We start from the raw sequence: 17,479 nt of genomic DNA on the forward strand, positions 1-17,479 counted from the left end.
ACCACGTTCCCCATGTAGGTGAAGCTTTCTCGTGGACCAATCGGTGATCTAGACCATGCTTTCGTCTGCTAGACAGGGTGCTTGTTTCTTCAGATCTGCTGAGTTACATTAATGACATTTCATGTTACCTACTTCCACCATATGTCTCGGACCATAGTCAGATTGTTATCCGATGGGGACAAGGCTTCACCGGTGACAGATCCTTTAGATTTGAGCAATGGTGGCTTAAGGAGGCGGGTTTCGAGTCATTAGTCCAATAATCTTGGAGTAGACCTTGCTATGCGGTTCGGGCGGCTACTAGATGCATGGTTAAGCTTTTTCGCCTATCCCGCAATATCAAATCTTGGCTTATCTCCAATAAAATAAGCAAATTCCAAAATATGGAGGATTGAGAGCGTGAGCTGTCTTCTATCAATCAGTGTCTCTTAGATACGACCTATATGAATGCATCAGATATTGAAAGACTCAATGCTAGATCGGCTGAGTTGACTCTTCTAGTGCAATCTTGGTGTCTAAAGGATGATATTCGTTGGAAGCAACGGTCAAGGGTGACTTGGCTTAAGGCGGGTGACGGGAATACAAGGTTCTTTCATTCTGTAGCATCGCACAGGCATCGAAGACATGCGATTCACTCTATGTATATCAACGGTGTCTCCTTTTTGGGCGATCAGGTAATCAATGTTGTCACCAACTATTTCTCTAACTTGTATTCCTGCAACCAAGCTACAGGTGGCAATATGGGTACGACATTATTTTTGTCCTTGGATTGAGCGCTCTCCAACTCAATTCAGGGGTTATTCATCGAAGAAGAAATCGTCTCGGCAGTGCAGGATTCGTCTGGGTGGAAAGCTCCAGGTTTTGATGGGTATCCAGTGGATTTCTTTCGCATATTCTGGCAATGTGTTAAGAGTGACATTCTTAGGTTCTTCGCTGAGTTTCATCGCAATGGCAGACTGTCGGTTCATTCTCATCTAGCAATTGTGTCACTTATTCCTAAGTAGGAAGCCGCATCGAATATCTCGCGGTTTCGCCCTATATCAGTGTTAGGGAGCTTATATCACATTATCGCCAAGGTCTTGGCTAATAAGATGCAGTCAGTCGCTCCTAGGATTTTTTCGAAGGCTCAGTTTGCCTTCATTCCTAACAGAAGGCTTCAGCATTCCTTCATTTTGGCCACAGAAGTGTTGCACTCTCTCAAGATCTGCGGGGGGGCCTTCCTCACTCTTAAGCTTGATTTTCATAAAGCCTACGACTCGGTTCATTGGTCGTTCCTCTTCAACATGTTGGCGAATCTGGGCTTCGGTAGACGTTTCTCTAGCTAGGTGCATGAGTTGGTAACCAATGCCCAGTCACAGATTCAGATCAATGGGGTCAAGGAAAATCAGTTCAAACTTGGTCGTGGTCTTCGGCAAGGATGTCCTCTGTCTCCATTACTCTTTAACATCGTCTCTGAAGGCCTTGTGGTTTTGGTTAAGAGGGCAGTGAAGGATGGTCTAATTGAGTCTTTCGGTATACAGGAGTGCCGTAGTCAGATCCTGACCTTCGCTGATGACATTATTATCTTCGGAAGGGCTACCATCCAACAAATGTTAAGATTCAAGCTTGTCCTTTTTTTCCTATCGATGTCAGGGCTATCCATGAACTACGATAAGTGTTTTTTATCCATGTTCAATGCCCCTCCGTCAATGCTGGACATGGGCCAGCAGATATTCGGGTGCTCAGTATCGGAAAACTTCTTTTCTTACCTGGGTCTGCCGCTTCAAATCAGTCGTGTAACAACGGCAGCCTGAAGCGCTACTATTCAAAGGGTTCAGAACAAAATATCGAGCTGGCAAGCTTCCTACCTTTCTATCGCGGGTAGACTGACTCTCATCAAGCATGTTCTTTCTGCTACACCAGAATTTTTTATGTCTATGTTCTTGATGCCTATGGGGGTTAGTAAGAAGCTAACTCGGGTAGTGGCAAACTACATCACAATCTACAACATCCCTGATCTACAACACAATCTGCCTACAAGGACCACTCATGATCCAAGGTGATGCTCGTCGTCTAATTGTAGTTGTTTCGTGTTTCTCTGTTATCTTTTTTCATTTTTCATTTCTCTTTTTCTTCTTTTTGGGGCTCCTTGGCATGTCTTGGGCCTGGTGGGTGTTCTGGTAGGTTCAATGTTGGTTGAACCTGTTTCGTAATGTTGATGGTTATAGTCTCTCTCTCTCTCTCACAGCTGCCCCAAAAGAAGAACTTTTCAAAAAACTCATCTTTTAACTTTAGTGCCTGTGACACCAAGTCTGACAGGTTAAAGCGTGTGCTAAAATGCGTTGGACTTTTCGTCCAAGTCTGTCATCCGGGTCCATTTAGGCGTGTCACTGTGACATTGTTAGCAGCTACCTTGAAATTTTTTAACCTAGATTCGATCAAGTTTGAGTTAGAAGCATACAAACATTCTTTTGTTTTCAGTGATGAATTTCTCTTAGTTTTCAAATTAAACATTTCTAGTGCTGTTTTTTCTACTTTATAAAATTTTATATGAATATTAAAGAAAAAAATGAATGACAATCTAAGCAATTCAATCCAGAGCAACAGAAGATAACTGGATTGTGGCCAAACTTTCATAAATCAAGGTCTCTCAGCTTCAAGTATTAGAGAGTATGCTCTCCATGCTAGCTTAAAGCACCTGCATAGGTACTAATGAATATTCCATTAGAAAAGTCCATAGTCAGCTTCTTTTTTGAGAAAGTATTGAAATTTTGAGGAAAATACAATTACTTTCCCATTCTATTTTAAATTTTGAACAATTAAATGGTTGGTTCTGTCGACAGTGTCCAAACACGCCCTAAAGAGCACTGCAGTTACAAGCTCCCCATGATGAATACTAGAAGCAATTTAGCTTTACCAACAGTGATAATGGGTATTTTTTTTCTTCTTTGACAGAAACAACAGTACTAATTGGTTTGTTTTTGGTTGCTTATCTCATCCTTTAGCTGTATTGGTACATGATGGTTATGACAAACACAACTCCACACTTTTTATTAATGAAGGAGAGAGGTAATATTGGAGGCACATTTGATATATTACAACAGTTGATGAAGAACACGCTGGATGAGTGTGTTGGCAAGCAAGTAATAGGTCCTCTGTGTGGGGTGAATTGCATCCCAGAATATATAAGATGACGCATCAGGGCAGGCAGGTGTATTGGGGTTGCATAACAAACTGGCTTCCAGCAAACCTGTCCCACAACAGCCTTTGTTGGTCACCTCAAAACCTGAAAATGGATTGACACGAAGAAGAAGAATACAAGTTAGCCCACAGAATTCAACCAACAGGACCATTAATTTCCTAAACAAGGACCAATACATATGAATGTACCTTGAATTAGGCAATCATCTAAATGGGTCCAACTTACACATGGTAACCTCATAAGAGATGTTTGCTATTCCTTTATATGACATATAAAAACTGGCTGGTACATTGGAAGACAATTTGTAGATGAATTTGATCATTTAATTTAAGCAAATATTGAATAAAGTATCCCTGGTAGGCAATATTGAATAAAGTATCCCTGGTAGGCATGGGGGAGATTACTTGGGACTTTTAAGCCTTGGACACCAAAACAAAGCCATGGTCATTGTGGCACCTCTCTGCCTACAATGGGATGTCTGAACTATAGTTACCGGAAGCACCTCCCTAAGGGGGGAAGCACAATTCTAAAGCAGGAAGCGCTATGCTTCTCCCAAAAGAGGTAAGCGTAGGGGAACTTGCTTTTCAATTGGGGGAATCGCGCTTTCCACTCACTTTTGAAATTGCTTTCCTCATTTGTCCTTTTCGTTTTCTACACATTTCCATTTCACTTCCCCCTTGCTTCCTCCTTGTTTTCTGTGTTTTTTATGTTATTATTTATTTTTTTTCTTTCCTCTAGCTTCCCTTTTGTTTCCCTCTCATTTCCTTCATGTTTTCTTTTTAGCTTTTTACACTCTTCCACAATTGCTTCCAAAACAAATCTACGCTCCACTTTCATACAACTCTTTTACACTCATTTCACTGCTTCCGCTTCATGTATCTATTTTGCTTCATCGTTTCTATGGTCTAAACTATGATGATCGTTTCTCTTTGCTATTAAAAAAATAGGTATAGAGAGTGTTAACTCACCATACTTGTTGGGATTCTTTATCGTATCTAGCAAGGGACCATAGATGTCTGCATAGACAATCTTTGCATCCTCTAGCTCTGTCTCTTTGATCCTGTTCAACATATGCTGCAGCTTTGAGTTGTAACTGACGGCCACCAAATTTAGGCTGTCAATGCATTCTCTAAGTAATGCATCTGAAAAATTGATGGTCATCACTATAGGCAAGCAACCGATCGGAGGAAGCCCTGCAAATGCAATTCTTCTTGCTCCAAGTTCATATAGTCCCTGGAAATTGACACCACTACATGACTCATCAAGAGACTTTTCAAAAGCCAAAACTTGGATAATAGATGCAATCAGAAGCCAAAGATAGTAGATCCTTTAGATGATAGTATGCTCCTTTTTCTTTTTGCCTTGTTTTTTTGCAGAAACCAAATGATTAATAATATAAGCCAGTAAAAGTGATGCTAAGCCTGAAACCTTCTTCTTGATGAGCTCACCAATATAAAAAAAAATTAATTTTTTCCTGTACTTGGTGAGGGGAAATTAAAATAGCTACTGTTGTATAATAAATTAACATCAATAACTGTACTTAATTAAAAAAATTCCTTTAGAGTTTCATAACTGTATACAAATGGGGACTCAACCTCCTAACATGTGTTTGTTGATTTTTAGCCTATTTTTCTTTTTTATCTGAATAATTATTTATTTTTCTGCTGCATTTGTTTTTTCATCATTCATCTATTAAAGGTCTCATCCTACTCAGATTCACCTTTTTCAAGCTCTGTCTCTTTCTGAATTGTGTTGGGCAAATCATTATCATAAATGCATTTTCATGAGATTAGGATATGAGAACCCAATACCATACCCTCACATTTCTATATTTGTCCTGATAGGAAAAAGAGATATCCAACATAGTAGTTTTGATGTCCTGATAGGAAAAATAGAAATCCAACTTAATGCATTTGATTGTTGACTTCATCAAAATTGAAAATCTTCATTGTTCTTGTATTTTCACGCAAAGAATATTGGCAAAATAAAACTATTAAAAATTAAAAGAACATTTTTGTAAGAAGAAATTTAAAAATATATATACACAAAATAAAAAAAACCATCCACCGTCCCCCCCCCCAAAAAAAAAACAGCCGACTTAACAGTAAGTATTGCTATAAAGCATCATATTTTGGTATAAATCATAATATAATGAGATTTTGGCCATTTAAAATGGCTAACAAAATATCGTATTATTTTCTTTGTATTTGGAAGGAAAAAATAGTGTATTTTCAAAATATTATAGATGTGTCACAATGAACACAGGTTTCATATTCAACATAAAGTGGAAAATAAAAAGCATCCACATCATTTTAAAATAGTACTGATTGTGTATGGAAAAAGAAACATCGCAGATCAGTTGCAAATGACAAACAACTCCAACATGGACCTTTGCATCACCTGTTCAAAGGTCAAAATATGTCGAGTCTCTAGAACCTTCTAGTTACAAGAATACTCGGGAAATTCCTCCATTCTATCCAAACAAACTCGGACAATGTGGTACTCTGTGTGAGGAGGCACCCGAGTAGCTAATTTGCAGATCAGGAAAGATTTATTAGTAACACCACTTCACTGCCGAGTGCCTACACCAGATAGGAACTTCTAAAAGGAAGTTGCATGTCTTCTTAGCAGGGCAGTTAGAAGATCTACATTGGCCAATTGTTTCAAGTTCCAATCACATCCTTTTGAGGCCACGTGGTTTTGTAAGTGTCCCACCATGATCCAGAGTCTGCAGAGAGAGGAGTTTCTACCCCTTGAAATTCGTCCTCTCTCTCTCAACTTTTCCAGATTTTTACTATTTCTAAGTTGCCATTATCACTGAAAGTAATTAAGAAATCATTGTTACGTACGTACCTTGAGGAAGGCTTGAAGTTGATCAATTACAAAGACTTGGTATTCCTCCACGTTGAAACTGTGCCTCCTTATGGGAAGAATATAGTAGTTAACGACGAAATCATTTGTTCCGGCACTAATTAAAAATACGGAGTCTTCAATTATCTTTGCAGCTCTGGCCTTCCCGACTGCATTCTCCATTCTAGCCAACCATTCCTTCATGTAGTTGAGCTGTTGGTATACAGGAACCACACCCTAATGCACACATAAATGTTCCCTTATCAAAGTTTATATATATATAATCAATGGTTCGATAAATTAATAATTAATAATTTTGTAACCAATACTGGGTACTTAAAATGACACTATTTGTGCTGTTGGAAACAAAGGGCATTATTAGATGCAAGTTACATGGTTCAATATAGTAAGTGAATACATTTTTTTATACGATTTGTGACATGGGGATTGATATATTCCCCATTGATTTACTATAATTAAGCTCTAAGATAAGCTAATAATAATAATTATTAAACATTCAAATATTGACTTGAATGACTATTCTTCCATTGATTCAATAATAATATATTGCAATTGCATTGAAATATCGATGATTGAACATGGATAGGTTAGTTATAAAATAATCCAGTTGCTTCTATTTGTGTAGATGTGATCCAAGCGGGTTTAAGTGCTTGAAGCTCATATCTATCAAAACATATATATCTACTACACGTCTTGTTTTCACTGCTGTATTGAGAGTTACTCCATGTATATTAGATACTAGCAGGTGTTCAAGTGTTTGATAAATACTAGATGCAATCACTTTTGTATTTGACGGGTTTGGATTTTCTTACATATTGTATTTGGATCCAAAGATTCATAGAGTGTGTATGGGGTTACATGAGACTTAGTGGGAGATATTTTAGTCTTTTGGGATTAATTGGGTCTATAAATACCTCCATGCTGGGGTTATCTCATAATTCTTGATCGTTCTTAATGAAAATTACTTCTCTTTTGCCTTTCTTTCTAGAGGATGTGCCTCTTGCCTCTTGGGGCTTGAGATTAACTCATTATGGTTCTTCCTTATTGAGAATTCCCCTTCATCTATACTTTATCCAACTCCCATTTCACCCCAAATCTCTAATTTACTTCATGATTGGTTACCATTTCTGGTATCATAGCATGGTTCTCACCATCTTATATTAAAAAATAAAAATAAAAACACAAGAAAAAGCATTTACTATTTGAGAAAGTTGGGTGCCACTGCACCTGACTGCCCTCCATCGGATTTTGGGCCCTACAACTGACAAGCTGTTTCCCAAAGATGGAGGGAGGTCAGGTGCAGTGACACATTATCAGTGTGCAATGTGATTGCATCTGATCCGACTTCCTTTCTCGCGCAAACACCCCCTTAACGCTCTGTTTGGGAGCAATGCATTGAGATGGAAAAAGATGCATTGCCAAAACATGGTTTTGTCGTGAGGCCCTACCCGGAGTTTTCCCTCACTTCGGCAAGGGTTCCTCGTCATCAAAAAGAAAAAAGAAAATGTTTCGAACTGCCAACACTCCATAATTTGTTCGGGAGCTCACCTTGGTTTTCAGGTGGTTTTGGCAATTCATGGAATTGGTGTTAATTAGCTCCCAAACAAGTTTTGTTTTTTGGAGTCAAAGATAATCAAACTTTCCCACCATGCCACAGGGCCATGCCAATTTAGATGTGTTCCTGGTGACACAAACACTCTGACACAGACACGACACATACAACATTATTTAATATTTTAATAGTGAATATTTTTCAATTAAAATGCAAATTTTTGCTGTTAAAATATCAAAAAATAGTTTTTATTGATTAAAAATTTTAAAATTGTGTCCATGTCCTACTTTTTTCGAAAAACATTCGAACTTGTGAGATGAACTCTCGTCACTTGTCGTCGTGTCCAACGAAGCATTGTGACATAGGTCGGCCTAGGATATTTGAGACGACCATTATAGAGATCCAACACAAGTGGACTCAAATGCGACTGTCCAATAAGGGCGTTGCTCGACTGATCAGTGAGGAAAATGTCCACGGTGATTTCAGTTTCCTTGGAACTCTTTTTCCCACCTGTGGGTCCCACCAGTTTGGGGAGAAATTTTATCCGGGTAAAAAAGGTTGCACCTCGTGCACTCTATTTCTACATTACAAAGACACGCCACCGGGGAATTTTATCTGGGATTCTTCCCTTGCATAGGTCTAACATTGCTTTATTTTTTGTGCCTAGGATCAATTTGGGTGGACAAGCAAAGATGTGTATGTGCCCAAAGATAGACTTCCAAATGGGTTTGTTTGTTTTTAACATATACACATATAGACCCAAGTTCCAAATTTTAAAACAGCTACGCGAATTCTTAAAATTTTAATTCAATTAAAAATTATTATTTTTGATATTTTAATATATAAAAAAGATTTTTTTAAAATATTAAATTAATGTCCATACATGTCAGAGTCGTGTTAGTGTGTCATAGCGTGTCCCATGCGTGTCACCCATGACGCGCCCTCTTAGACGGTGCACCTCTGTGACATGCCTCAAATTAATCAAGATGTTCTCCATCATGGTGAACTGCAGATGGTGGTGGTTTTTCCTTTGGGCAATCTTTACATGCCTGATGTCCAGTTTCTTTGGACAAAGTTCAATTTTTTTTTTTAAAGTAGGATATATGTGGTGACAAAAGCTTTTTAATCGATGACATATCTAAAGTATTATATTATTAAAAATATTAAAATAATATCCAAACATCTTAAGAGTCGATCGAGTGACAGTGTGTCCGACCCATGTCTTGTCACTGTCACATAAGATGGTGGCTCACATGGAGAGAAATAGAGGTCTTTCTTACTTAGGAATAGTGCGTGAATTAGAATAAAAAAACACATATACAGAAAGAGAAAAATATGAGGAATGAAAATATGAAAACTAACGTGTGAACAACGATTTTCATAGATTTTTTGTTCTTTTTTCTTGAATATAACTGTATGGATGGGATCTACATGCTTGGTTTTATAAGAACCCGTTCTTGAATCATCCCATTTTGATGCATAAACAAAAAATTTTTAATGCTTTAAAATCAATGGCTCGTAATCTTCATAAATATTCAAGCATTCAAAAATCACATTTTTTCACCAAAAATACATGATCCAATGGTTGATTCTTAGCAAATTCATCATGCCAAGCATATCCACTTGGTTGGATTTGCAAAAAAAGTGTTGTGAATGCTCATATTTATAGTTCTCATACTTTAGTCTATATATATATATATATATATATATATATATATATATATATATATATATATAAAGAGAGAGGGAGTGAGAGAAATGTGCAGCTTTCATATCATTTATCTCTCAAATGGACTTAGACCTCTTTAAACAGGAGTTTTTTGCTTAATTCAAGCTTGTAGATAAACTTATCATTGCTTATTTACTAATAACTAAGCTTGTAGATTTACTCGTGATATGAGAGAGAGAGAGCTTACACTGATTTTAGCCGTCAATGGGTCATAACCAGAACCAGCAAATGCAAAGCTCACTCCACTCAGCAACTCTTGATCATCAAGTGTATAATCCAAATAGGGAGGAACAAGCTCTTTGATCCCCAAGTATGAGGCTGCCCAAGTCATATTTCTGAGTTAATTAGTCCTAATAGAAGTACATTAATTATGAATCCATATATCTAAGGGAACAACTGAAGAATGTGAGATTTGGAGAAATACCAATACATTTTTTCCAACAAAAAAAAAAGAGTTTCAAAAGGAGAAAGGCATACCAATATAATCAGTGACAAGTTTTCCATCACAGAACCTTCCACTTGGGATATGATTGATGAAATTCCTTCCATATGGTTGGAAATTCGCCTTGAATGGCGTGGTCAAGTAGTTGTTGTTGCCGGGATCGACCGTCGAATCGCCAAAGATGAAGAGTGCCGGAATGGAATAGTTCGGATGGATTTGCATGGCCATCACAGAGTTTGAGAGGATCTGGTGGAGAAGAAAGAGGAGGATGACATGTTTGTAGCGATGGCCATGAGAAGAAGCAAAGGAATCGGTTGCTATTGGTTTATCCATTCTCACTCAATGATATGGCTGTATATTAAAACTAGGCTTCTTTATATGGAATTTTTGCGGTTGGCCATCCTGGGCCCCAATCAACGTCCACTTTCTTAGATGTTGAAGCTAAAGCAACCCAATTCCCAAAATCATTCAACAAATTCTTAGTGCAAATTCCAATTTAGGTTAGCAAAGAGTGGAATATCTCAAAAAAGTCTAGCTCAACGTGCCTTGGTCTCACCCACCCATCAACCTCCACACGTACACAATGAGAGAGAGAGAGAGAGAGAGTCATTTTTTTTTAATAATATTAGGAAAACACCACCTCACTCACTCGTGAGATTCACTCAACTTGCTTGCCTCGCATAAGCTTGTCAGGTAGTACTTTAGATTTTTTTTTGGTAATCCTATTTCTTCCAACTCTAAAACAATGCATTTTTTTTATAAACAAGCCAGCTTGAACTCGGCTCATTTAACTCAGTCTGATTATGAGCTTGAACTATCTCTACTTTGATGGGTAGGTGTTAAACCAATTTAGTGCTAAACCGCATGCTAAATAAGTTTTTTGGGCTTTTTACATTTTATTTTTTAATTTTGACCGTATAGATGTGATTTATATACTTGATTTATAGGGATCAGCTCTTGAAACGTTTGATTCCAACACATGGATAGGTTTTTATAAAGTTCAACCAAAATCTTTGTAAAATTTTTATGCTCCAAACATTATTTTTTTCATCAAAAACACATGATCCAGGTGTGGATTCTTAGTACATCGACGATGCCCAACACATTTATGAGGCCGGTACCACATAAAAAGCACCGGAGAAGCCTGGAAATAAAACCTATTTAGCATGTGGTTTAACACCAAATTGCTTTAGAACGGACCCATTACTCTCTCTCTCTCTCTCTCTCTCTCTCTCTCTCTCTCTCTATATATATATATATATATATATATATATATATATATATATGAAAAGTTGAAGCTGTCTATCACTTTTATGGCTTATCGCAAGCTAAGAGGTATTTTTAGGTTGTATTTCACAAATCTGACCTTGCAGATATGTGGTCAATTTGCTAGGAAACCATATTTGAATCATGTTTTTGGATAAAAATTATAATTTTTCAGCATTAAATATTTATGAAAATTTTAGACGGATGATTTTTTAACCTTATAAAAACCTACTTGCATGTCAGAATGGAATGATTCAAGAGTTGATTCTACTAAAATCAAGCATGTACAACGCATTCGTAAGGTATATAAGTAAAAACATGAAACAACTTTTCAAAAGCCTAATACGCTGGCAGGAGGCTAAAAAAAGGTGGCAGGAAACTACCACCTCTCTCTCTCTCTCTCTCTCTCTCTATATATATATATATATATATATATATATATATATATATATATATATATATATATATATAGAGAGAGAGAGAGAGAGAGAGAGAGAGAGAGAGAGAGACTTCTTACCGACAAGCATATCATGGACGAATTTGGCCCGTTGCCACAAGAAGCATCCAAAATGACAGGTATGTGCCAAAGTTGGCCCATAGTGGTCTAGTGTTTTGGTAAAGATCAATTTTTACTAGACCTTCCAGTTTAGCCTCATTCATACCCAAAATTAAGCTGAAGACCTACCATGACATTGCTACTAAAACAGTAATTAATAAATCTAATAATCGGTAAAAATAAAGAAAAACACACACACAAGCTTAACGTGGTTCGACAGGGTTGCCTACATCCATGACCCAAGCTACTCTCAACGTCCTGCTGAGGGATAGGAGGTTCCATTGAATTTATAATAATTACAAGATGTAAGTGGTTTAGTAACCTTCTCAAACTCTGTATCTTTACATGTAGAGAGTTTTAATGATCTTGAAACTTTCTTCCTCTCCATGCATCTTCATCTTCTTTCCTGAATGTGATTGTGAGAGGACCAGGATAACTTTCCGCATTTACAGAGCCCTGATTTATTGGGACTCTTTTCAGACATGTAGCCCCTTCACTGCCTGAACTCGGTTATTTATGAGTTTGAATCCAGATCTGCCGATTCACTAGTATCTTTAACATCTCCCTTCAAAATCAACGGGCCCAGAATAATGGTGAATGGACCTCAATTCAACAAACTGTTGAGTAGGTAATGCCTTAGTAAATATGTCAGCACATTGATCTAGGGCGAACAAGTGCTTTACCACAAGCTGATTTTGGTCGATCATGAGAAAAATGTACATCAATTTTTTGTGCTTATTGCACTGGTGGAGAATCGGGTGAGCAGCTATATAAGTTGCACTAACATTGTCACACCACAACATTACAACATTGGAGGGAACACTATGTTTATGTTTGACTCTAAGTTCCTTTATAAGAAATTGGATCCACAAGAGTCGAGAGTCAAGGTACTGTATTTTGTTTCTTTTTTGACCCAGATATACTATACATTCACTGGTGGATTGGGCAACTTTCCCAGTCTGCATCTAAAAAATCTTTCGAACAAAATTGTGAAACGGATTATATCAGGAATCCAAAGTGAATGGTGTACCACAAGATGCATTTAACTGCAGTCCAATGATCAATTGTGCCTGCATAAACTGACATGCCTTATTTACTGCAAACGAGATATCTAAATGATTCAGCACGAGATATTGCAGACAAAACACCTGAAAAGGATTGGGGCATTGTCATAGGTTTTTGCACCAGACATGTTTGCCTTCTCCAGATATTTATTTGACTTCAACACCCAAGAAATAATGTACTTCACCCAAGTATTTTAGAACAAATTTTTGGCTTAGGCACTCAATAAGTTTTCTAATAGCAACAAAAGAGTTTCTAATCAGGATATAATCAACATATAACATGTAACATTGTTCCTTCCTTTTGAAGAACAAATAGTGATATGCAGGGGCGTAGCAGTAAGAGCTTACAGGAACAGTAACAGGTTCAAGCTGAGCTTCTTCAGGAGAATCGATGATCTCTAGGATGGGAGTGGCATGAGATTGGACTTTGAACATCTGAAATTGGTAATGCCTCACCAAAGATTGGGTTAACACCAGACTTGACACTGGTGGAATTGGCCTCATGCTCATGGAACAAAAACTTGGTCTCATCAAAGACCACAGTTCTAGACATAAGGATTTTATCGGTATCCGAATTGAGGCACAAATACCCTAGATGCATGAAACTATACCCAATAAAAGAAAGGCATTGTGGCTTGAAATCTAATTTGTGACTGCGGTAAGGTCTGAGACAATGGTAATAGGCACAGCCAAAAACACGAAGAAGGTTGTAGTCGGGTTTTCTTTTATGCAATACCTCATAAGGAGACTTATTCCTACTAACCGAAGATGGTAGCCTGTTTATTAGAATCACGGTAATACTTAAAGCATCAAGTCCAATATTTTGTTGGCACTTTAACTTGGCTCATAAGACACTGACCAACGTTATGATGCTTGCATTCAACAGCACTATTTTGTTCATGAGTGTGAGGACATGACACTCTATGACCAATCCCACAATTGCGCAGGTAGGGATCAAGGACATGATATTCACCTCCACTATCGGTTTGAAAAAACTTGATTTTTCTGTCAAAAATATTTTCAACTAGACCCAAGCCCGAGCTGGGTCCACTGGCAATCAATCCGAGTCCGAATAAGCAGTGTTTGATTTGTTAAACTCCTTTACCGGCCCCTATCTACCTGAGATAGTTTCCCTTTGGCTTCAAACTTGTAACAAGAGACGTGTAGAATTATTCACCAAAGCAGAGATGGAGATGGATCTTTCAAGTTCAGAATTGTGCCCCAAGTGATATTCAAGGTCACCATATGTCCTCAGCTAAATTGTTATTTTTTTTAATTGAAAAGATTGCTAACAATTTCAACGTAACCTACTTTGAAGTTAGTATATTGTCCTTATTAATACACCTGGAACTTCAGTCAAGGAATTGAATTGTTCCATATCTACAAAAGTGGCGCTGTAAATGTTGAGAAAGACTATTTATATAAAAAATTGCAACTAACTTCATGAGCTTGAGAATAGAATTAGCCAAGGGTTCCTTTGAATTTGTGTGAGTCATGAGTGGTGATTGTTGCAACAACCACTAGTGCAAGTGTGCGCATTATTAACCAGCTCCACAAATTGCCAACTTGAGGGCTCCATTATCACTCTATGATTCACTATGTATGATAAACTCCCCCAACTCTCTTCACTGTTCCCCTCACCAACCATCTGATTTGCATAAATGCTCTAGAATTATATCTGCAGTGTGAAATATCCTTTGCACTCCTGGCTAGGGGGTCGGCTCCTACTTCCCAATTAAAGAGCAAGTTGAGAGTTGAAAACCAGAAGTGTGCGCCATATGTTGTGTTAGTCGCAGGCATGCAGAGGAATGAATTTAGCCAAGGGCAATTGGGTAGGTAATTTAGACCATTGTTGGACCTTGGATCGGCGAGGACTAGGACAATTTAGTCTAGCTCTTTGTTTTTGCATATGGGATGGATGTCAACTCTCTTCCTTCTGCCTTAAATAGTTTAGCTTTGCTGAAACCTAAACCCCCACTCAACGGCCTGTCTATGCATGTGATGCATGGAATTCCAAAAAGAACGGTAATGGACTTTATTTCCAAAGACTGTGTGTTTAATTTTCAAAACGATAATTTTTTGTAAAATTGGTTTGGACAATGTGTATGCATATGCATCCATAACGAATATGTGTGCCATGGTTCACACGTATGCCAACATGTTCAAAGGTCAAAGCCAATAGATAATGGACACTTGGCTGGAGTCCTCACGGAGGTTAAAACCAAAAGGGTGCCACAGTCAATGTGGCATCCATAGTGACAAAAGTTTTTATCTGCAATTTCTCGTTTTTCAAAAACTCGTGAGAAATTGAAAAAAAAAATCATAAATCTCGCGTTTTTTTTTTGGCAAAATCTCGGCAATAAAAAAATTAATTAAAAATTAATTTTTATAAGATAACATTAATAAAAAATATTTAAAAATAAAAATACATGATTTTTTTCATGATAAATAGCTGTTTAAAACGTAAATATCGCGTTTAAATCGCACTATTTATGTTTTTTCATAAATCTCACTATATTTTGTAAATCTCGCAGGAAATTGCCGTTTTAAACTTTCAGGCAATTTCTCGTGATATTATCATGAGATTTTCATAAATCTCGCGATATTTGTCACTATGGTGTCATCTCTCGACCCATAATAGGACATCTGAACCATAACAGTGGTTTTTCCTCATTATCGGAAAAAAAAAAAACTCCAAATGCTAGCCTATATAAATCAGAACTTCAGAAAATACTTCATGAAATCCTTGACTGTCTAGAGTGAGTCCTCAAACTCAGAAAATGCCTTTATCATGAAATAACTCAAGTATATAGATAATGAAATGTCCATTCTGCATTTTGCATGACTTCTATTGGATGATTTTTATCCTCTCTTTTTTTTGTAGAACTTCAGAAATTTTTATCAATCTTGACACTGATCCATAATGTAGGAGAGGGATCTTACTCGGGTATTTCATGGCCAGGTTGTATATATCTATTTATACTACTTATAAAGAAGTGATGAGAGGCATTAAGAAACCAAAAGTTGATTGTATTGTAACATTTTAAAAATGACAAAGGGTAGTAGTTTAAGCTGAATGTAATGTACTAACTTTTTTGTTTTTTCATAATACTCAAGCCACCACAACATTTTGTTAAATGACAAGGTAAGTGTTGCGATTTTTTATTATCATTTAATAAGTTAGTTGTGGTATAAATGTATTCTAATAGAGAGAGAAATTAGGAAAGCTCCTTACATGGGAGGATTTTATGGGTGCCACAGAGATTAGAAAAGCTATTTACATATGATCATATGGCAGAGAGAAATCAGAAAAGCTAATTAAATTGGGATCCTATATTCCCATGAGAGAGAGATTTACTAGATAGGGGCGTCAATGGATTTGATTTATCTGATATTCAACAGAATTTGACTCCGTTTAGTCCAACTTGGTAAACTAGAACCATATTTAATTATAATCGGATGCGGATATGATTTTGATTTATTGCTATCGAAATATGAAGAATATCTGGATTTGACAGAAATCTGAATATGTTTACATGTAAAAAACCAGATTTTGTATATATGAAATTTTTACTATTGGAATCCATTTAGCCAACATGTAATTAGTCAAATATTGTATTGGCTACATCCGAGTTGAATTCAAATAGTTTACATCTTATTACTAGATTAAGCTTTACTCATCATATTTGATCTGTTTGTTTGTGCTTATTCATCATGTTTGATTTGTGTGTGGGTGTGATTATGTATATGACCCGTTCACAAGGGTTGTTTTCTAGTACATATCAAAGTGCTAAAAGATGTGAATCATGAAGATTGACATAGTTTTAGTTGTTGAATTAAGTAATTGAAATTGTTATTTAAACACCGTACACATCATATGATTTCTTAAGCAATCAAATTATAGGTTTTCTTTTTTTACCAACGAGGAGCTCCGCTTGTATGCTAGGAGATGTTGGTGCACGTTACCTTGTGTTGGGACGTTTCATGTTCAAAGCCTAGTGGTACATTGTATAACTGGTGGGGGTCTGCCTAACCCCAGCTGGCCTATCATACATATAGGGAAATGAGTAGCTAAGCAATCCATGAGAGAGGAATTAGAGTGCAAGATACTTAATACCTTTTTTTAGAACCCTAGCCCTTTTTCTGAGTTTCTCCCCCCCCCCCCCCCCTCCCCCCTCTCTCTCTCCCTCTCCTATAACGAGTAGATCAGGAGAGAGTGCAGTGTGGCCTTCGGAGCTGGGTCGAGCACCACCAGAGACGATCTCTACCGGATCCTGGTCAAGTGCAACCGAGAGGATCACCATCAGAAACAAGCACCCCTCTGGCCTCGCCTGAGCCCCCCCTCTTTCTCAATCTATCTCTATCCCCTTTGCAACGCCTAAACCCCTTGGAGGGCTGAGTGGATTTCGAAGTTTTAGAGGCGGGTCTCGCCTGAGTTTTGGGGAAAACCTTTTTCTAGGGTTTTTTTTAAGATGACCAAGTGGTTTTGAATCAAGTCCTTGTACTGCAATCTTCTTCATATTTGAGTTCTTTTGATGAAGTTTCATGTGTTGTGCTGTAAATTTTGAGAGTTATGAATAAATAAAGTAAACATCTTTATGTTCAAGTTAAAATTGTGTCTTGGCATTTAAATTTCATTCTTTTGATGTATTGCATGTTTATTTGCTCATTTATGGCCAATAAGGGTAGAATTGGCATTTATAGAATTATTTCGGGCATTTAACGATTTATTTTATTTCTGTTATAATCAAATATATATTTTTTTATGGAGTTTGTGAATTATTGGAGTGATTTCATGAAGTTATGAAGCTAACTAGATGT

At 37.2% G+C, this 17,479-nt stretch overlaps 1 protein-coding gene across 1 annotated transcript; it reads right to left on the reverse strand.

Annotated features, from left to right (window-relative positions):
- Positions 1 to 3,071: 3,071 nt before the first annotated feature.
- LOC149820008 (GDSL esterase/lipase At5g45960-like) lies at positions 3,072 to 10,105 on the reverse strand. The gene is made up of 5 exons (XM_089981723.1): positions 9,808 to 10,105; positions 9,518 to 9,648; positions 6,032 to 6,241; positions 4,147 to 4,411; positions 3,072 to 3,262 (listed from the first exon to the last, which is right to left on the reverse strand). The coding sequence occupies exons 1-5, from the start codon at positions 10,103 to 10,105 to the stop codon at positions 3,072 to 3,074; spliced, it is 1,095 nt and encodes a 364-aa protein (XP_089837849.1).
- Positions 10,106 to 17,479: the final 7,374 nt, after the last annotated feature.

The sequence above is a fragment of the Nuphar pumila genome, chromosome 12 (assembly GCF_984573655.1).
Source record: "Nuphar pumila chromosome 12, dmNupPumi1.hap1.1, whole genome shotgun sequence".
Classification (NCBI taxonomy): Eukaryota; Viridiplantae; Streptophyta; class Magnoliopsida; order Nymphaeales; family Nymphaeaceae; genus Nuphar; species Nuphar pumila.